Source organism: Musa acuminata, chromosome BXJ2-4 (genome assembly GCF_036884655.1).
Source record: "Musa acuminata AAA Group cultivar baxijiao chromosome BXJ2-4, Cavendish_Baxijiao_AAA, whole genome shotgun sequence".
Lineage (NCBI taxonomy): Eukaryota > Viridiplantae > Streptophyta > Magnoliopsida > Zingiberales > Musaceae > Musa > Musa acuminata.
Window position 1 is genome coordinate 22393214 of NC_088341.1, and position 22530 is coordinate 22415743.

A 22530-nucleotide genomic window follows, 5' to 3' on the forward strand; every position below is an offset into this window, starting at 1 on the left:
AAATCGTCAAAAGTTTATCACACTTTACCGCTGCACTAATTCACCCCCCCCCCCCCCCCCCCTCTTAGTGCCACTCCGATCCTAACAATTGGTATCAGAGCCCGGTATTTCTCATTTCGGATTTACACCCGAGAGAAATGGCTCTTCATGACTTTCAAGAGGGCTTTTCGGTTGTTCGTCCACCATTGTTTAACGGATTGGACTACACTTATTGGAAAACTCGAATGAGATTTTTCTTGACTTCTATGAATTTGGATATATGGAATATTATTGAAAATGGTTTTCAACTTCCCTCTAAACCGATGAACGAATGGTCGGATTTGGAGAAGAAGTTTTTTTCTTTAAACGCAAAGGCTATGAATGCCTTATTTTGCGCTTTGGACAAAAATGAGTTCAATCGGGTTTCTTTGTGCGAAACGGCTTTCAACATATGGCATACTCTTGAAATCACACACGAAGGCACTTCTAGAGTCAAAGACTCGAAAGTTAACATTTTATTGCATGATTTTGAGCTTTTTCAAATGCAACCAAGCGAGACTATAGGCGACATGTACACTCGTTTCACGGATGTCGTCAATAATCTAAGAGTTCTTGGTAAATCTTTTTCGAATTTTGATCTCGTAAGCAAGATCTTAAGATCCCTTCCAAAAAGGTGGGATCCTAAAATAACCGCAATATAAGAAACAAAAGATTTAAATATTTTTCCACTTGAAGAACTAATTGGTCCGTTGATGACATATGAAATGGTGCACAATGCACATGATGAACATGATGAACAAAATCACCTTCCAAAGAATAAGAAGGATTTGGAACTCCAGACAAATAGATACCACTTGAGCGATGACTCAAGTGATGAGGACAATGATGAACTTGAATTTCGGATACCAAATCTTAATAAGTTCATTAAACAAAAATCTAAAATAAACAATGAACTTGAACGGAGGAAGAGGCCAAAGAAGAGAAAGGCAACCAAGGATGAATCAAAAACTTCCAAAGGTGAAACGGCGAATTGGGCTTTGACGGGTTTCGACTACAAGGTAAGTAACTCAACTCTCTTGAATTATTTTGAAATTACTTGATGTTTTCCATGATGCATTTTCTCTTTTCTTTTGAATAATTATTTTTCTTGAAAATTGTATGTTTTATGTTGATAGAATAAAATGTTAGATTTAAATAATCATATATATGTGCTTGAGAAGCAAGAATGTGTATTTTGATGATTTCCATATTAACCTTCAATGATGATGCATGTTTTTTATATGGAAGGCTTGATGATTTTTTTTAAACCTTGTCTTTGGTTTTCAAACATGATGTATGTTTTTGACATAAGAATAAAACTTGAGCATGCTAATATAAAGTCAATCACATAAATTAAGACTAAAGAAGTTTTAGTTATCTATAAGAATCATTCAAAATTATGTTCAATAAAACCATTGCATAATGATGTAATGAAAATATTAAACATTTTGAAACCATGTTTTAGTGTCATGCATAATGATCATGCTTAATAAATTTCAAAATTATGCATATGAATCCTGTGATTTATGGATTATTGATTTTTACCATAATGAAAGTACCTTATTAATCTTTGTTGTAATAAATCTTACACTTTCGGTTTTAAACATTATACATGTTTTTATTTGGTATAAGTAAAATAAAATCATATGAATTGAAACAACTAAAAAGAGGAAAATATTTTTTCCTTGAAAAATTATTTTTCTCTATCCTATTGATCTTGATGTTTATTATGATAAATCTATGTATACCATTTTGAATCTCTTGAAAGTAATGTTGATATTTTGATGATTTTGATGATTTAAATTTAAAATGAGTTTTATCAAAATCATGATATTGATTTCTTGGAATAACATGAGATTACCTTTGATGATCATTTTGATTCATGGAATTTTGGATTCATGACTTGGTCTTACATTTGTTTATGAGATGGTTGAAATCTTTGTACGTTTGAATTCTTCCCTTCTCCTTTCAATTTATGCATGTTATATGTTAAAGATTTAAAACCATGTTTTGGTATCATGCATATCTAAGAAATATTGATGTGATAAATTGAATAAGTTGAAAATGAATGATGATTTTTCTCTTGAATATAACTTGTGATATATTTTATATAAATCATCATTTTGATTTCTCGACATTCAATACATGAGATTTTATTATAAATCAAAATTTCTCATTAATCGATCTTCTACGATTTTACTTGATATTCTCTTAAGATGAGATTTTCTAAATGAATCATGATTTTTCCTTGTGAGTTCTTGGAGTTATTACTTGATTTTTCTTTTAAAACAAGATCTCTTCTTTGTACTCCTATGATTTTTCTTGATATTTTATTTAAAGAAGATATTTACTATATGAATCATGTCTTTTGGTATTCAAATGATTTTATCCTTCATGACATGATTTCTTTGTATTTATGGCTTGCATGGCTTGAAATGTTTTGGTATAATGCATGCAATGATGAAATATTCATAAAGTTAAAATGAAGTATGCAATACTTATGATAATGATGTACATGATGTATTTATTGCATATGATGTGTATCATGAATGCTTTAAATGATGAATGTTTGGTATCATGATCAACATGTTGATAAATGCTTAAAAATTTTAATATTTGCGTATCATGTATGATATGCTTATTAATGATGGTTGATTTATTTTTCGGTATTGTGCATGAAAAATAAGGTTATTGAAATTGTGTATGTTTTAATTTGAATATATAATGATGCACAAATAAGAATGATACTTACCTTTGTCATAAAAATTACAAAAGTGCTATCTTGCCTATCTCAAGAAGCAAAACTTGCAACTTGCACATTGCAATAGGAAGCAAAAATTATGAGCTTACACAAGAAAGCTATCTTGCATTTGCTTTCGAAATTTTTGCTAGCTTGTATATTGTGAAACTTACATATCGTAAAAATTGCTAGCTTGTAGTCTAAAGAGAAGCAAAAAGTTGCTATCTCAAAAGAAGCAAATGTGCTATCTTTCCTATCTTAAGAGGCAAAAATGCTAAGTTGCACATCTAGCAAAACTTGACAAATTTGCATATTTCAAGAAGCAAGAGTTGCTTTCTTGAACATCTCAATATTGCTAGCTTGCATGATGTAGAACTTACTATCTTGAACATTACCAAAAGTGCTATCTTGTATGCTGTAAAACTTGCATATCTAAAACTTGATAGCTTGAATGTCCTAAGCATGATGCATTACTTGCTAAATTTTCTAGCTTCAAAACTGCATGATGATAAAACTTAATATTATGTTTTTCATGCAATGAGTTGAACTTATATTACAAACACAAAGAATAGTTGTACTTCTCCTTTTTGTTGATGACAAAGGGGAAGAAGTATGTTGATGACATGATATGCATAAGTTTATGCATATGTTCATGATGATGAGTTGCAAGTATTCATGATGAATATTACAATGACTTGAATTCAGTTTGAATTCAAGGCTCAATCAATATGGCATATTGATAGGGGGAGTTTGTTTAAACTCCGGGAGTTAAGGTTAACTTCGTCATCAAGTGGTTGTCATCATCAAAAAGGGGGAGATTGTTGAATCTCGTATTTTGATGATGAAACCACTTGATATGTGTTTATAATTTAAACTGCATTTTGAGCGATGCAGGTCTACTCGATCAGGTTTAGACAGTTGACGCAGGAGGAATTGACATTACGCCGGAAGAGATCACGTCAGGATATTGGATGGCTGAATGCTTCGGATGTCGGGCATCGGGCCAAGGAGAGCGAAATTGCGCCAAGGATATCGGGGTTGCGGAGGTCAACCGCCGATTGGGCAACAAGCCGCAAGAGAGGACGATGCACCGAAGAATCGGACGAAGCGCCAACCAATGACGTGCCGGGCAACAGAATGTCAATTCGCGTTGTAATAATTGTCTAGATCGGAGTTGAGTTTTGGTTTGTGTGTGCAGGATTAACTATGATAACGATGAAGACATAAAGCAAAACAAAGTGCTGGAGTCAAGCGCGAAGGATTCGTTGGGAGTTCGAGAGTTCGACGGAAGTCCGAAGGTTCGTCGGGAATGCTGCCGGAACTAGCCGAGAATGAGTAGGGAGCTTGCCGAAGGGTTTTTCGGAAACTCACCGAAAGGTTCGTTGGAAGTTCGCGGAGCTCACCGAGAAAGATCGGAGCTTACCGAAGAAGCTCGTTGGAACTCGTCAAGATCAAATCGTGAAGTCTAGGAGCTTGCCGGGAGTCCGTATAATGGTTTCCGAGAGTTTATCGGAAAACCGTTGAAAGTTCACCGGAAAAAGTCTTGACTTACGAACTTTGTAATAGCTTAGAAAATGTCTTAAAATTCGTAGTTAGTACATTAATTAGGGTTAGGATTAGGTGTTAATCTTATAACCCAAGTAGGGGCCAATTGGGCCCGAGTTCGGACTGGTTTGGGCCAAGTTTGGAGCCCAACCAGTGAGCTGAATTGGCCTAGGCGGTGGCACCGCCCAGCACCCAAGAGCTGAGCGGTGACACCTCCTGGGCTAGGCGGTTGCACCGCCCAGCACCCGAGCGCTGGGCGGTGGCACCACTTGGCTGGGCGGTGGCACCGCCAACATCGGGAACATAAGAGAATTCAAATTTTTGGAGCCCAAATTTGAATCCTCTTGAGGCCTATAAATACCCCTCAAGTCTCAACTGAGAATACAACTTTTTGAGCAGCAAATGTTTGAGAGAAAGGCCTTAGAAAAGTCTTAGCTAGTCTTGGTTTCAATTTGCTAGTGTTCACCTCCTTCTTTCTTGCTGAAAATCTGTAAGAGAGTGAACCGCTTGTAAAAAGTTGTAAGAGGGGTATTCACCCTTCCCTTTCAAGAGATTTGCTAGTGGAAGGTGGGAGCCTCATCGAAGAGGGGCCTCGCAAGTGGATGTAGGTCATTTGACCGAACCACTGTAAAATCGGCGTAATCTCTGGTTTGCATTTACTTATTGTCATTTATATTACTGCAAACCATTTGCACTTTAATGCTATACTGCTTTGTCTCCGTCTTACTTATCTCTTCAAGTTAAAACGCAATCGAAACGGTTTCAAATGAAAATGTTACTTTTATCGTACGAAGTTTCCGAAAGTGTTTAAATCGTAAAAAGTTTATCACACTTTACCGCTGCACTAATTCACCCCCCCCCCCCCCCCCTCTTAGTGCCACTCCGATCCTAACAAATGCTACTACCTCCATATACTAGTAAAAGATCCTTAGTCCTTCTCAAGTACTTAAGGATACACTTTACTGCTTTCTAGTGCTCCAAGCCTGGATCTGCCTGATACCTGCTCGTGACACTCAGAGCATGCGCTATATCAGGCCTAGTACATAGCATGGCATACATGATAGACCCTATTGCTGAGGCATAAGGTATTATATCCATGTTCGCCCTTTCTTCTGGAGTCTTTGGGGACATACTCGTAGAAAGCGATATCCCATGTCTCATCAGTATGAGACCTCTCTTGGAATTTTCCATGCCAAACCTTTTGACAATGGTTTCTATGTACCTGGACTGGGACAAGCCAAGCATCCTCTTGGATTTATCTCTATAGATTCTAATCCTCAAAATATAGGATGCTTCCCCTAAGTCCTTCATGGAGAAGTGTCTAGATAATCAAACCTTTACTGTGGATAGCATTCCTACGTCATTCCCAATGATCAGGATGTTATCCACATATACCACCAAAAAGGTGATAGCGCTCCCACTTACCTTCCTGTACACACAAGGCTCATCTTCATTCTTAACGAAGTCATAAGATCTGATTGCCTTATCATATCTTATGTTCCAACTTCGGGAAGCTTACTTTAGTCCATAAATGGATCTAAGCAACCTACACACCTTATCTGAGTAGTTCTTGGACACGAATCCCTCAGGTTGTATCATATACACCTCCTCCTCGAGGTTCCCATTGAGGAATGTGGTTTTCACATCCATCTGCCAGATCTCATAATCATAGTGTGCTGCAATAGCCAATAGAATTCTGATGGATTTTAGCATTGCTACAAGTGAGAAGGTTTCATCGTAGTTAACACCTTGCCTTTGACGATACCCTTTAGCCACTAGCCTTGATTTATAGGTTTTTACCTTTCCATCTACTCCGATCTTTTTCTTAAAGATCCACTTGCAACCGATGGGTACAATACCTTCGGGCGTATCAACTAGGTTCCAAACCTTGTTGGAGTACATAGAATCCATCTCAGAATTCATGGCTTCTTGCCACTTCTTAGAGTCTATACTCATAATAGCCTCCTCATAGGTCTGAGGATCAATATCCTCAACATTCTCTCCTCTTATATGTCCCACATATCTCTCAGGAGGATGGGATACTCTATCAGACCTACGTAAAGTTGAAACTTGTGTATTAGGTACCTAAACAGACTCGGGCTGTAGAGTGGTGTTTGAGCTTGGTTCTCCAACCTCGCTCAACTCTATCATGCTCCCACTATCTCTGCCAAGAATATGTTCTTTCTCAAGGAACACTACTCTCTTAGTTACAAAGACCTTTTGGTCCTCGAGATGATAGGAATAATACCCACAAGTTTCCTTGGGGTATCCCACAAATTTGCATCGCTCTGTCCTCGATTCTAACTTATTGGGGTTGTATTTTTTTAACGTAGGCAAGGCAGCCCCAAAACTTAACAACCTTAAGATTAGGCTTCTTCCCTTTCCATATCTCATATGGTGTAGACACTACCGACTTAATTGGAACTATGTTTTGAAGGTAAGCTACGATCTCTAGGGCATATCCCTAGAATAAGATGGGTAGATCAGCGAAACTCATCATGGACCGTACCATATCTAATAGCATATGATTCCTCCTTCCAAAGATACCATTGAGCTGAGGTGTATAAGGAGGTGTCCATTGGGATAATATCTCATAGTCCTTGAGGAACTGAGTAAACTCTGTACTTAAGTGCTCACCTACTTGATCTGATCGAAGAGTTTTGATACTCTTTCCAGTCTGGTTCTCCACCTCATTATTATACTCTCTAAATTTCTCAAAAGCCTCGGACTTGTACTTCATTAAGTACACATATCCATACCTTGAGAAATCATCAGTAAAGGTAATGAAGTACGAGTAACCGCTAATGGCATGAGTTAACATGGGTCCACATACATTACTATGTATGAGTTCCAATAGCTCAATGGCTCTCTCTCCAGTTCCACTAAATGGAGAGTTGGTCAGTTTTCCATGAAGGCAAGGCTCACAAGTTGCATATGACACATAGTCGAATGGATATAGATATCTATCATTTAGCAACTTTTGAATCCTTTTTTCATGGATGTGACCTAGCCTACAATGCCACAGGTATGCACTGTTCATCTCATCTCGTTTCCTCTTGGACACATTTACATTCATGAATGTACCTGAAGCTTCATCAAGCTTTTGTTTCACTCTTTCTGCAAGGTACTCTTTGTAGAGAACTGGCTTCTCTTTCTTAATAGTACTCTATGTCTCCCTCAACATATTGAGGAGCTTTGGGAGAGTCACCTCAAGCTTGTTCATATTAAAATTCATTATGAACTGTGAAAAGTAATCTGGTAGGGATTGAGGCACAATATCCACACATAAGTTATCCTCTAGGACCATTCCTAGACTTGAGTTTCTCTATCCATTCAATCATCTTTAGGACATGGTTCTAAACCGATATTCCCTCTATCATCCTAGCGCGGAAGAGGCTCTTGAATATCTCATATCGCTGAGTCCTTCCCTGTTCCTCAAACAATTTACGGACATGTAGGAGAATGGATCTGACATCCATCTTTTCATGTTGTCTCTATAACTCAGGAGTCATAGAGACTGAGCAAGAGTGGAGTCATCAATGTACTTCACGTAGCGAGCGATCTCATCCTCGCTTGTCCCTTCTTCGGGCGCAGGCATCACTATATCAAGGACTACATGATTTTCTCCGCCGTGAGAACAATTCTCAATTTATGGAGCTAATCCGTATAATTTGGACCAGTGAGGCGGTTGTCATCAAGTATGCCACGTAAGAGATTTAAAAGCGACATTTTCTAAAAATAAAGATATGGCAGAAATGAATAACATGCAGATTTTACACGAAGTAAACTATCAAGATATGGACTTCTATCTTAATATGCTCTCACTATTTTACTAACGAGTCATGCGACACCCTCAGCACGTGAAACGGAAGTCTTCGGCAGACTTCTAGTAGGGATCAGGATCCAATCATCGTCTTAGTGTAACCTCGAGGGACTCGACCAATCACACTAAGCCTAAAAGGTAGGCAACTCTTGTCGATCACAACTCCTTATGATTCTCGTCCTGTTCGGCCTCCGAATCACTATGGTCTCGAAGGACTCGACCAACCATGATGCTCGGTTAAGTCAACACCTTCGTTACAAGATGAGTCTGATTTGATGATATACCCTCGAGGGACTCGACCAAGCATACCATGCCCTCAGGTCACCGGTGACATCTCTATGTCGTAAGCAAGATAGCGAATCGTGATATAGGTGAGTCTCGAGGGACTCGACCAACTCAACCTACACCGGGAATCGGTTCCTACTTATAACGATGGAAGGCCACGTGGGTCAATCTAATTGCCTCATGTTTACCGACTTAATATTATCGAGAGAGATGTTTCTATGATTTGGTCTCCTAATATGACATGTCACACATATACATATTTAATATATATCTACATCGCATACAAATATATATACATATCTAGTATGTGTATAAGCAATCACACTAGATGATCATGAACCATTACCTAATGTGATTAGGCCCGAGCCAGTAGGCCTAATCACTCACATCAAGATCTATGTGTGCAATGGTGCATCTACGTGCCTTGTAATCGTCCATATCGTCCTCCTCGGTTCCGTCGACATCTGGATGCATCTTCATGCATCGTGATCGTCCGTCTCATGGGTCCCGCTATCGCATCCAAGCTCCGGCTACGCATCCTCATGTGATTACAACTTAATCATAGGCACGTAGGCCCGACAATAAACGAGAAATATAATGGAGACTTGCAGACCTCAATAATAATAATCATAAGTACACACATCACACGGTCCATGGTCATCCGTCCACACATCATACATCACATGTATAAATAATCATCATCATGTAGGACTACTAGATAATGAAAAAAATAATAATCAACTAAACATTTTAATTAATTAGTATTTTATGAAATCAGGGACATATAGGGAATTTCTGAATTTATAGGGGTTTTTTCGTAATTTGGACAAGAGATAGAAACTGGAATTTGTCAAATTCCGAAGGGTAAAACTGTCTTTTGTCCAGAAAACCCTAATGCCCTACTCCCCTTTGCTGCTGCCGCCGCCGCCACCCTGCTGGCGGGGCGAGGGCGCTGCCCTCGCCTGCAGGCGGCGCGCCCGCTGGCGGCGCTGCCGCTGCAGGTGGGCGCCCCCGCGGGCGGTTCTGCCGGCGGGGCAACGCCCGCAGGCGGTGCTGCCCCTGCGGGCGCCGCCCGCAGGCGGTGCTGTCCCGCCGGGCGGCCCCCCCTGCGGGGGGGTTTCGCCCGCGGGAGCAGCGGCGGCAGGCGCCGCAGCCCTGCGGCGCCTCACCCCGCGAGAGAAGCGGCCGCAGGCGCCTCTGCCCGCGGGCTGCCAGCCCCGCCGGACGCAAGCCTGCTGCAAGCAGGCCGCCGGCCGGCTCCTGTAGGCGCAGCCCCGTCATGCCAGCCTTCGGCTGCGCTGCACGCACGCAGATCGAGGGCAGCAACTGTTGCTGCCCTTCCTTGTTTTTGCGTCAAGAATTTTGACGTCAAAATTCTTCCTAAACACAACACACACAGTTCAAAATCAATCATTCGCACGAACAACCTGGCTCTGATACCACTGTTGGGAAATCTTGGGGGTGACATCACATGCGCAGCGGAAGAACAAGAAAATAAAATCTCCGATTCCCAAAGAGATGTTCGTCGTGCGAAGATTGATGCGCAAAATCCGCGAAACTTAAAACTGTGTATAGAGTATATTGTGTTACCTAGGGAGATTGTATATCCCTGTTTCCTTGCAGATCCTTAGGAGAGGGTGAAGGAGGTCAAACGTCCTCCTCTCTAGCGGTGATCCACACAGTAGGGCTGCAACGACACTCGTCAAAACTCTTCTGAGGTGGAGAGGGAGAGGAGAATAGGAGAGCCAATCAAAGGCTCTAGCTTATGAGGCTCTGAATCCCTCCTATTTATAGAGGTCCCCTATCAAACCCTAATGAGTCCTTCCCTAGTGGGTATTGGATCTGCATCCAATAAGATAAGGGCTCCGTCGGATATCTCATATCCAAACCTCTACTCATCGCAATGCCTACCATATGTGTGTGACCCTCTAGGCCCAATATCGAGCTGGCCGTGAGTCATATTTGTCAGAACTCCTTCTAACTAAATGAATTATTATCTCTGTAATAATTCACTTGACTTATCGACTACGGATGTACTAGGTCACTACGCCGTAGTCCCTAGACGATACAGGGGAATCTAATCCATTGGACCTGTCTGTCTTTAGTTACTGTGTACCTATAGTCCTTCATCCATCTAATATCCCAAAGATCGTATATCGAGCATGGTGTTGTCAGACCCATATGGTTTCTACTCGAGTCTCGCTCTAATCGGATTCTCCCGGAGAACTCTTTCTCTCTCAACCCGAATGACCCTTGCTAGGGATTTGTTTGTGCAAGAACACATGGGATATTCCTCTCATGATGCCGAGAGTAGATGATCCTCTATCGACACTCAATAGCCCTCGTAAGGTCGACTACCACTCCCAATGACCAGTTGTACTAGATTTGAGATAGTCAAACCTATAAGTCTGGTATCAAAGAGTGGAGCACTCATATAGGACATCCTTGGTGTCTCAAGTCTAAGGACCAGATACACCACTAGGACCACGGAATCGCTGTCTGACAATAAGGCATCATCAACCATCCAGCATTCCGTAAGCGGATCAATCAGTGAACTTATTCTCCAATGAGCACCTGTATTGTATCCCTAGTGTCCCTACACGAGCAGCTATGAGACCAGCTGCATCCATCATATGCACGAGTATACAGCACACCAGTCTGTCCGGTTATCACAATGTCCCTCTCGAGTAACCTGTGACCGGGATTATTTAGGATCTGTGTTTAAAGGTGAATCGATCTCATTATCGTGATCTTATCACGATCCGAGTCTCATTGCACAAATCCAAGGACATCACAATATATATATGCACATATGCAATAGTTATAAAGTGATATACGTCAAAATATAATAAGCAAAAAGATTCTGTATCAAGTCACACGTGCCATCACTCACGTGATTGGCTTGTTGGGCACCTATGACTAGCACCTGACACAATCTCGAAGACTGTGTCACGATGGTGCCACTTCTTGGGGCATTGTTTGGGCCTCTCATTGGGCCCAATACAGTCCTTATATGGGCCTAGCTGGCCCCTAATTGGGTTGGCCCAAATCCAAACTCAATTACGTGCTAATTATGATTCCTAAGACATTTACTAAGCTAAACAAGTCCCTATGTCTTGGTTTTTTCCGGCGAGCTTTCGACGATCTTCCGGTGAACTTCCGACGATCTCTTGGCAATGTTCCGGCGGACTCCCGGTAAGCTCCTGGACTTCACGATGATCTTCTTGGTGCGTTCTGATGAGCTTCTCTAGCATACTCCGAGACTTCTCGGCTGGTTCCGCCAGAACTTCCGACGAACGTCCGGACTTCCAACAAACTCTTGAACTCCCAACGAAATCATGTCCTTGACTCTGGGACTTCATTTTACTTCATGTCTTGCTATCATAGTTAATCCTACACATGTAAAAACATACTTCGATCTAGACAATTAATACTAAGCATTAATCATATTGTCCGGCAGGTCATTGGTCCCTCGACGCTTCGTCCGATTCTACGGCGCATCATCCTCTCTTGTGGCCTATTGTCCAATCGGTCAGTTGACTCTGCAACTCCAATATCCTTGGTGCAATATCTGCTCTTCTTGGCCCGATGCCCGAATCCATGGCCCGAAGCCTGTTGTCGATACGTCGATTGATCCACCGACTCGACGTCCAATCTTCTGACATGTTTTCCCCCAGCACAACATAATTCTTCCTGCTTTAATTGTCTCATCATGATCAAAGCATCCTACATCACTCAAAACACAGATCAAATCATAAACACTTATCAATTGGTTTCATCATCAAAATCCGAGATTCAACAAGGTTGTCTGTCACCGTCGGCACTGTACTTGGTTGGCGCCGTCCCGGCCTTTGTGGGACGGCACTGTGCATGGTCGGCGCCATCCTGCAAAGTCCGAGAAGACGCTGTGAATGGTCAATGCCATCCCAGCCTTTGTGGGACGGTGCTGTGCACGGTCAATGTCATCCCGGCCTTCGCGGTACGGCGTCATCCCGGCCTTTACGGGATGGTGCGGTGTACGGCCGATGTCGTCCTGGCCTTTACGAGATGGCGTCGTGTTAAGGGGAATTGTGATGGGTGGGTGCCATCCCAGCCTTTGTGGGTTAGCGTCATGCCGACTCGGCCTTTGTGGGTCAGTGTGGTACTTGCTCGGCATCGTCCCAACCTCTCCGGGATGGCGTTGTGCTTCATCAGTGCTGCCCTGCCTTCGCAGGAATAGTGTTGACTGAGGCATGTTGTCCTAGATGCTGATGTGGTTGTGAATAATAGTAGGTTCCCAAGATGTGTCTTATCAATTATATATGCTTGCTTCACTACCTACTTTGGCCTTCGCTCTTTGACGTTCCACTATATCTTGTTAATCCCTCTAAACATAAGAATTTAACAAGTCTCTCTTCCTTATTTATTCAACATATTGCTACTTTAGTGCCAGATTAACACAATTTGGTTTTGTTCCGAAAGCACAGACTCATCCCATAAACCCTAGTGAATCGTGTGGGTGCGATTTGAGCATGAGATTAGGGTGACAAGCAGACTCTTGAAGCTTTGCTGGCTCGTGGAGATAAACTCATGATCCTTTCAAAGTACAGTTCGTCTATTGTAGGAAGTTCAAAGTCATCTCGAGATGCGCCTTGGCCTTATTTGGTAATGCTCCATATCACCTCGAGGTGCTTCTTAGACGTGTCGAGGTCCTACATAATTGGTCAGTGTCGAGGGATCCTAACCTAATCACTCCAATGCAGTTAATAGAGAAAGTAGAAAAAGTTTAATAGAACTCACTAGAGTTTAGGTTGAGTTTACTTGTCTCATCTAGTTTCAGGAGCTGGCTTTTATACTTGATTTGTTGGTATATGGTGGTCGGCTGCTCGTCCCCCTTGAGCTTCTCATACCGTTAGGGGTTTATTTATGTCGACGGCTAGTGAATATGTCTTTCTATCGGTTACGCAAGGAAGGATGACTAAGGGCACATCATCTATAAGGTAGGGGCATGCCTGAAATAGTTAGGGGATGGGGACCAATGTTAGGTGCTTGAAGAGTCAGGCCACGCCATAAAAAATTAATGCTCCTTGTGATTGAGCATGCGACTTCTTCCGAAATCATGGTCGAGGGTGATGGATTGCTAGAGATTAGTGGCTCGATTGAGGGGAAGCTGAGAGGATGGGTCTGGTTGCCATGTATCAATAGTCAACTCGTACGACTCCTCTAGGGATCACATTCCAATTGGCAATTACGTGAGGAGACAGTGTTAGGAACAAGTCGATACTAAGAGTGGGGGGTGAATTAGTGCAGCAGATAAAAACGTCAGTTTTGAAAAATCCTTTTGTATGATAAAACCAAACTCGGAAATACTTAACTTGAAAATGAAGTAAGAGTGTATTGAAGGTAGTTTACAGTTAATGTAAATTGTAAGAAGTAAATGCAAACCAGAGAATACGCCAATTTTATAGTGGTTTGGTCGTCGTGACCTACATCCACTATGTTGATTCCTCTTCCATCGAGGCCATTGGCATCCACTATCGATCTTCCTTTAATAGGCGAAGATCAACCTCCTTCTTACACCCCTCTTCTCTGTTTCATAGGTTTAGGAGACAACCTTTACAAGCACTCACTCCTCCTAAATAGAATTCTAAACTTAGACTAGAGGAGGGGATTTCTTAAGTGATTGCAACAGCGTTTCTTCGCTTTTAAACTCTCTGTGCTTGTGTGGTTTAACTATGGATGAGAGGGGTATTTATAAGCCTCAAGTTGATTCAAACTTGGAGCCTAAAAACATCTCATCATGGGTTTCCTGGGTACAAGCGGTACCACCGCCTGTGCTGGGTGGTACCACCGCCTGACAGGGGCGATGCCACCGCCTGGCACCCTTCCACTAGGAGGTACCACCGCCTGACATAGTCTCGAAGACTGTGCCATGATGATACCACTTTTTGGGTCACTATTTGGGCCTTTCATTGGGCTCAACATAGTCTTTACATGGGCTCGACTGACTCTTAATTTGGTTGGCCTAATTCCAATTCTAATTACGTGCTAACTACGAAATTTAAGACATTTCCTTAGCTAAACAAGTCCGTAAGTCTAGGTTTCTTCCGGCGATCTTCCGATGATCTCTCGGCAATGTTCTAATGGACTCCCGGCAAGCTCCTAGATTTCATGACGTTCTTCTTGGTGAGTTCTAATGAGCTTCTTTGGCAAGCTCCTAGACTTCTCGGTCAATTCCAACAGAACTTCCGATGAACGTTCGGACTTCCGACGAACTCTCGAACTCCCAACGAAATCACGTTTTTGACTCTAGGACTTCAATTTGCTTTATGTCTTGCTATCGTAGTTAATCCTGTACATGTAAAAACACACTTTGATTTAGACAATTATTACTAAACTTGAATCATGTTGGTCGGCATGTCATTAGTCAATCGACGCTTCGTCCGATTCTTCGGCGCATCGTCCTCTCTTACGGCTTATTGCCCAATCGGCCAGTTGACTCCGCAACTCCGATATTGAAACTAGCACCATTAGAAGAATAGTTAAGTGTGGCTTAATAAATTATTATTTTGATGAACTTAATAGATGTAAAATTTATGTTAAATCAAAGATGATGAAGAAACCCTTCAAAAGTATTAAAAGATATACTAATTTGTTAGATTTAATATATTCTGATATATGTAAATTAAATGACATATTAACAAGAGGAGGTAATAGATATTTTATTACTTTTATAGATAATATGTCTAGATTCACATATGTGTACTTATTGAAACATAAAAATGATGCTTTTAATGCTTTTTAATGCATATAAAGCAAAAGTTAAAAAATCAATTAGGAAGAAAATTAAAGTTTTAAGAAGTGATAGTGGAGGAGAAAGCTTTCCTAATAAATTTAACTTGTTTTATGAACAACATAGTATAATTCATGAATGTTCAGCACCTAGAACACCTAAGCAAAATGGATTAGCAGAAAGAAAGAATAGAACTTATCTAGAGATGATTAATGCTATGTTGTTGCATGCTAAATTATCTTATAATTTATGGGGAGAAGCTTTATTGGTTGCATGCCATATTTTAAAAAGAATAAGATCTCTCCATATGAGTTATGAAAAGGAAGACAACTTAACATTGGTTATTTTAAAGTGTGGGGGTGTCTTGCATATTGTAAGAATAATGATCTTCAAAGGACAAAGTTGGGACCTAGAGGAATCAAATGTGCATTTATAGGCTATGCCTTAAATAGCAAAGCTTATAGACTTATTAATTTGAAGTCTAATATCAATCTCGAGATGTGGAGTTCTTTGAACATTTAATAACTTCAAGTAATAATATTCATCCTTCAACTAGTGAAGAGTCACTAGTGGAGACATCTCAAAAGGTTGGTGAGCAACCTAATATTCCTTTGATTGGGCATCAATCAAGTTCACAATAGGTTGAAGAGCAATCTCATAAATTAAGGAGAAGCACTCATGTACAAAAAGCAAAAACAATTCCTCTTGTTTTACAAGTGGAAGATGATCCATTCACCAAACCTTTTACAAGAGAAGTTGTAAGATCAACATTAAAATGGATGGGGCTAAAACTCTTTGAATAAAAGATTCACTAATGATAGTAACCTTACTCAACATTATGAAATGAGTAATGAAGAGTTCAAAGGGTAAGAATAAGTCATTGACATGTGGAGTGGTTTAGCACTTTGAAATATTTAACGAGTCCCATCTAAAGATGTTAAAGTACTGGTTGTCACCGAATGAGGGTTGAGTTAATTATACTCTTAATGAAGTTCAGTCAAGTTAGGACAAGTATCTCAAAGAGTGACAAAGATACTATAAAAACTTCACCTATATGAACTTAGAAGTGGTGCCGCTTCGATTGAGAGTTGGAGTTTTCTCTCATAAAAGTTCATGAACTTGGATGAGCCCAAGGCCTTATTAAGGCTGAGCGAGATTTTATGAGGAATACAAGGATATTGTATTTATGTGTGTGGTATCACTGGTGTTATCATTAGGAATAACAAATTCAAAGCTTTTATGCTATTTGGGATTTCGACTTCACTTTGTGATGCTTGCACTAAGGTAATATTCAAATCAAAAAATATATTACTTTATTCATAAATATTATTTAATTACTTGGAGAAAATTTTAAATTTGAATAAGTGGGGAATTGTTATAAATTGTTCAAATTAAAAAGAAAAAAGAATTTTTTTTTTTCAAAAGATTTATTTGAAAAGGTGGTTTCTTTTGTAGTTATTTTAGTAGTTATTTTTCAAAGGTTGTGTCTTTTAAGAAAAATATCTATAAATAGGTATTTGAGGGTAAATAATGTAGACATCTTTTTCATACTCTTATTCTTTACTCTCCAAGTGATTGAATTAGACATTCTAAAATTCCTCTTTAAAGATTCTTTATTGTTTGGTCAATATCCACTAAAACTATTTACATCAAAGTCATAGCAATCTTATTGCGACAAGGGTACAAATATCGTTTTTAGAAAAGTATTTATACATGTTTCAAGCCTAAATATATTTCCTAAAATATTCTTGATCTTGTATTTGTTATTTGTTTCCATAGTGTTTTCATCCTCTTCTTTGTCGTATTTTTTCCAACATGAGCTTGGAGTCCACAAGTGCTTGTGCTTGTGACGAGGCACTCAGCATTCTCTACTCGCTTCAATTCTCCGAAGAAGGCCTTCTCAATCTCGTCAAGAGAAATGTCGGCATGATCGACTCACTGACGACCATACTGAGACAGTCGAGCTATCAGTCACGAGCCCACACGACGCTATTGCTTGAGTCCATACTTGGAGTGTTGTCGTAGGATCGATTGACGGATCTCAGGGAGGAGCTATTCCAAGATATCGTCAACGTCATTTGTGACAAGATCTCGCACCAGGCGACAACGCAGCATTGCATCTCCTCAACCGAACGTATCCATGGGGAGGAAACCGAATCAAGGAGGTGAACGCCAGGGCGGTGCACGTCCTCATCGAGCTCCTACTCGAAGAACCTGACCATAGGATCTGAACGTATCCATGGGGAGGAAACCGAATCAAGGAGGTGAACGCCAGGGCGGTGCACGTCCTCATCGAGCTCCTACTCGAAGAACCTGACCATAGGATCTGCGAAAGTGGTGCTCGTGGTGATGGAGCAGCTCTACAGGTGTGCCGAGGGGGGAGCTGCGCTGGTGGGGCATGCGGCCGGCATCCCCATAGTGGTGAAGAAGATACTGCAGGTGGCGAGCGAGAGAGCAGTCAGGATACTGCACTCGGTGGCGAAGCACTCGGCCACTCCCGGATTGCTGCAGGAGATGCTGCAGACGGGAGTGGCGTGCAAGCTGTGCCTGGTGCTCCGGGTTGAGTGCGTAGTAAAGACCAAGGAGAAGGCAAGGGAGAAACTGAGGCCGCACTCGAGGGTGTGGAGGAGCTCCCCTTGTCTCTCTCCTCCAGTTCCAGCTTTCATACCCTACTACTTCATGACAGTAAACTGCAGAGAGAAAAATGAAAAGGTAGCTCCAAGATTGTATAGGATTCAAGATCACCACCAAACCATTGATTGATGATTCTTTTATTAATCAGCAAAAAGAAACAAATCAGTTGATTCCTTTCATCAACTTCAAACAGTTGTGTGGGCTCCAGACATTACATCGCATGAACAAGCATTTCCTTCAATTTGACATAAATTATGCAGATCAACTCTGTTACCAAGTCCATGTCATTGCAAATATAGAATTCAAAAGGGACAACCAAAATGGGCATATCATGTGGTACTTGTGTTCATTATTACATCATCTATTTTTACCAGATGGTGAAAATTGAGATTAAGCACAAAAGATATGTTAAATCTATTCAAATGCAAGCTACACTAGTTCAAAAGGTAACTCCCCAGCATTCATCTTAAGGAACCTTGCTCTCTATTGGTATTCCAGCGAGAGAAGGAAGATGTCACTCAAAGGCACTAGACAAGAAGAACTGCATTTATGCAACCGTCATTCTCCGGGTTATTTGTGACTTGTGCATATTTTCCTACAAATAGTTGGAAAGGAGAAGAGTTTCAGCGGTGAGGCAAGCCAAAATAAATATATTAAGTCTTCATGTGCAGAAGATTCTTACCCCACACTACTTTTCCTGCTGGTGTCACCAGACCAAGTTCACTCACATTAACCTGCCATTTCAAAATCAAGATAACCGATGTATACAGGAGGAAAGTTTATAAAGCTATGCCTAAAATGAAACACTCTGACAAGAACCAGAACTCAATTTGTAATAATCCTTAGCAAATACAATGCAGTTCTAAGCATGTGTAATATATCATCACCAATAATATCACTTACCTCAATAATGGTTCCTTTGGTCACAACACCAAGAGAAGTGTACATAGGACCATTTGGATTCTTCTTTATCCCGATTATCTCAAGGTTAAAAGTACATTTCAGTTCTGGGTGTGTCACATGGGCTTTAGTAAATCTCAAGCCTGTAGGTCGGATGAATCGCTCATACTTTGGAGGTTTTCTTGTAAACCCTTGCCCAACGAATGTGACTTTTGTGACCATTCTCTTCCACTGCTTGGCTGTTGGGGTAAGCAGAAAGTGTCAAAACATTTTCCTCATAGGGTAAGGCACGTATTAAATGTTAGAATACATAGCCGAAAAAATGTATCTACTATCTAGTTCAGTATTTGAATGTTATATTGAACTGGAAAACCACAATTTTTAAGTGGCAACATAAAGGATTATAGTACATGCTCATTCAAGAGATACAAACAACAAAATACATGAAACCTCTGACCCATTCAAGAGCTACAATGTAAAGTATATTTGGATGCATATACACAAGTGTACGCATACATCTGTATATATTATAGATTTGTGAACATGTGTCTTTACAAGTAAATGGAACATAACACACAAACAAACCTTTGGTCCAAATTATTAGGAATCAGCTATGTAGAGCATTTCCCAGGTCTAACTAGGGTCTCCAAGTCCTTGTCCACTGTGTAGCACCTATATACTCCAAATTGATCCCTTTTTCAGTTTGCCACCCCTGTGTAGAACATCTCCAGCATCCTTGGACAAACAGTAATCTAGGTTCTCTCAACTGACAGAGTAAAGCATCAAGCAAATTCTTACATGTCAATTTCCGGTACACCTTCCTCAAATATAATCCATTACATAAAAATTCCATGACCAGTCAGAATTGCTTAGATTATTTTGACTGCTAAGATGTTAAGCAAGATGACATTCAAAATCAATAATAATTTCATAAAATTGATAAATACTATAGAAAAATTGGTGACTTAAAGAGGTACAAAACTACAGTATATGTTTCATGGTCTCTCCAAAGAAAATGTATATCATCATCTTCATGCATGTGGTCTGATTATTTAGTTGTTGCAACAAATAGTTTGCTTGACACTGCAAGGCAGGACTCTTATGCATCAAAGGAGCAACGGCATAAAGCTCTAAATCTATCAAGATCCACAACAAAAGTTGATCATCAAATAGCAATTAGAGTATATTTTCATGCCATGATGAAGGAAAACAATACAAGCAAAGAATTGCTATCAACCATCAATATAACAAATTGAATATAGAAGGTAATAACAGTATTTAGACTTAATCAGGAGAACTACCACAGGAATCCAAGAACCAACTAATATAAAAAGGCAAACCAAAGTCGGGTTCTAGGTCTTCCATCTATTAGATACATCTGCAGTTGCAGGCCCCCTGTTCTATCCTCTATTAGATGCACGTACACACAGACTGTCTTTGACTCCTCCCCCCTCCCTCTGAAGATATAAGTTTGACTAAAAAAATAAAGACTACAGAAACGAATGATCAATTGGACATATAAAGGGAAAGTGGGGCTCTAACTCAAGCCTATTGGATTCATTCACAGTTGCATAAAATTTTGGAAAGGAGGATATCAAGAAATCATTTAATTGATCCAGAGCGAACTCAGATTGGTCTAGAGACTAGATTCTAAAGTAAGCTGAAACTCCATATAAAATTTGTTACTGACAATAGTAAATGCAATAACTAAAATAAGATACTTACTTTTACGCTTCCCAGATCGGATGACTCGGAACATCTCATCTTCAGCCACAGGTCTGACCTAAATAAGAAAAGAACACTCATTTCATAACTTTGTCAATTGACCAAAATCTCCAATAGTAGATCATGGTCATCAAAATGTTTGTGTTAAAGTATATTATGAACACAAGCTCACCTTTGGTAAGGGGACCTCCCATTTACCAGACTTTTCCTTCCTTTTTTGCTTAATAGTGTTGCTCAGTACCTAAAGAAACCAATGCCACCAGAGGGAAAAGAAGAAAATGTAATTTTTAAAACAAAAAACCATATATTTCACTAAAACTATAATGCATGGTATGACAAATTAAACGATTGTAACCTTTGCCCGTGTTGTGGTATCACGATCCAAAAGATATGCAGGAATAGCTCCATCATGAACCTTATCATCCACCTTACGTCTACTTGATGATTCATCATGCATAGCAAGCCTGGGAAGGAGCAAAAGAAGGTAATCTGTTAAATTTCACTTCACTTGATGTAGTCAATTAAATTAGAAACTCCGTGAGAGCAAATTTCTTGTCAATCTATTAATTCTGAAATGTTACCAGATAAAATTCCATGTTTATACAGACAAAGAAACTTATCAGCATTGCCAAACATGGACTCAACTACAAAATCATGTTAGAATAATATGTTCAGGATCCCAGTGCCAAAAAATCGTTCCCATAATATTTTCTTTCAGTGGCTCGATGTATGATAAGGATCCTAATTCCAACATAATAAGTTGCACCAGATTGAGTGTCACATCGTCGAATGGTACACATATCAAGTAATATAAGCTATTTAGATGGTACACGAAAACCCCACTAAGGGAGCCTATGTTGCTAAAGAAGTCCACAATATGTAAGGGATGCAAAGGAGGCTTACGTTTTCTTCATCAGTGCCTTCTCCGCATAACGCTTCTTGGCAAACATTTTTCCTTTGATACCCAAAGCCTGTTCAGAATTTGTGAAAACATCAGAGAAATAGGTATCCTTCGCAAATCGCACGGCATGCAGTGGGGAAAAACAACCCCTAAAACTCCCAATCAGTAGCGAAGTCCAACCTTTTGGGCATAGGCCGAACGCTTGTGAACCTCGCGAGCCTCCTTCTTCCGCTTCCGCTCAAAGTGGTCCAGCCGGTAGCCATGACGCTTCCGGTGAAGCTCGATGTGATCCCCTTGCGGCTGTTCCCAGAATTCCACAAATCAAACAGACGAATCACAAAAAGGAAACAGGAGAGAACGAACAAGTGAGGCTAAATGGGAGGAATTAGGAGAACTCACCATGGCGGCGGCGGTAGATTGAACAGCCGGCAAAAACCCTAACTAGGAAGAAGGGCTTTGATCGGCGGGCGAAGGGATGGAGTTAAAGACCAGGTCCGATCTGGTAATCCTCCGGATCAGTCTAAACTTAAAAAGTTTTCTATTCAATTCTGATCGTCTGATTTATATCTAACGGTTCGGATCACAAACTGGGTGAGAACGAGCCAGGCCACACAATAAAAAGTCGGGCTTTAGGTTTTGGACCGTATAAGGTTGGACTTGAGGCACCTTTTTCCTTTTTTTTTTTTTTTGTTTTGGGGTGGGGGGCGCGGGCGGTTTAAAGTAAGTGGAAAGGCATGATTCGAATATGCGATGTTACGAAAAACTTTAGAAAATTTTATAAAATAAAATAATCGATATTTTATAGAATATATTATATAAGATTTCGAAACCTTAATTTTTGGTTAATAGATTTGGCACACCACCATTAGATCAGTGTTTTAGATATAAATATGTGGATGAAGCTTATTTTTTCTCTATTTTTTTAATTTATCACTCTCAATTTACCTCAATCTAATAGTAATTATTTTTTTATTGATCATTAACATAATAATTAGATATGAATACCCGAGGAATTGATAATGATTTTGAGTGATATTCTTCTTGTTAGAAATGAGAAACGATTGAAGGACAAAATTGACCTCCTTGATATCATGGATATCGATACAAGAAGTTGTATCTATTGTATCATCGGCCATCTCAATAATAGTGACAACCGCCACCTCTTAGATGATTATGCCACATCACCC

The 22530-nt window shown here is 40.2% G+C and overlaps 1 protein-coding gene across 1 annotated transcript; it reads right to left on the minus strand.

Moving 5' to 3' along the window:
- Positions 1 to 18118: 18118 nt before the first annotated feature.
- LOC135610122 (uncharacterized) lies at positions 18119 to 21883 on the minus strand. Its single transcript, XM_065104207.1, has 9 exons — positions 21743 to 21883; positions 21524 to 21643; positions 21346 to 21413; positions 20798 to 20906; positions 20615 to 20683; positions 20443 to 20500; positions 18721 to 18956; positions 18500 to 18551; positions 18119 to 18412 (listed from the first exon to the last, which is right to left on the minus strand). The coding sequence occupies exons 1-9, from the start codon at positions 21743 to 21745 to the stop codon at positions 18345 to 18347; spliced, it is 783 nt and encodes a 260-aa protein (XP_064960279.1). The 5' UTR covers positions 21746 to 21883; the 3' UTR covers positions 18119 to 18344.
- Between the last annotated feature and the right edge of the window lie 647 nt (positions 21884 to 22530).

Excerpts from the sequence above, each read along its gene's own strand:
- LOC135610122 (XM_065104207.1), bottom strand. Across the intron at positions 21,414-21,523 it reads GTTCGGCCTATGCCCAAAAG|GCTTTGGGTATCAAAGGAAA; the intron begins GTTGGACTTCGC and ends AATTCTGAACAG. Across the intron at positions 18,552-18,720 it reads CCAAAGGAACCATTATTGAG|GTTAATGTGAGTGAACTTGG; the intron begins GTAAGTGATATT and ends TTGAAATGGCAG.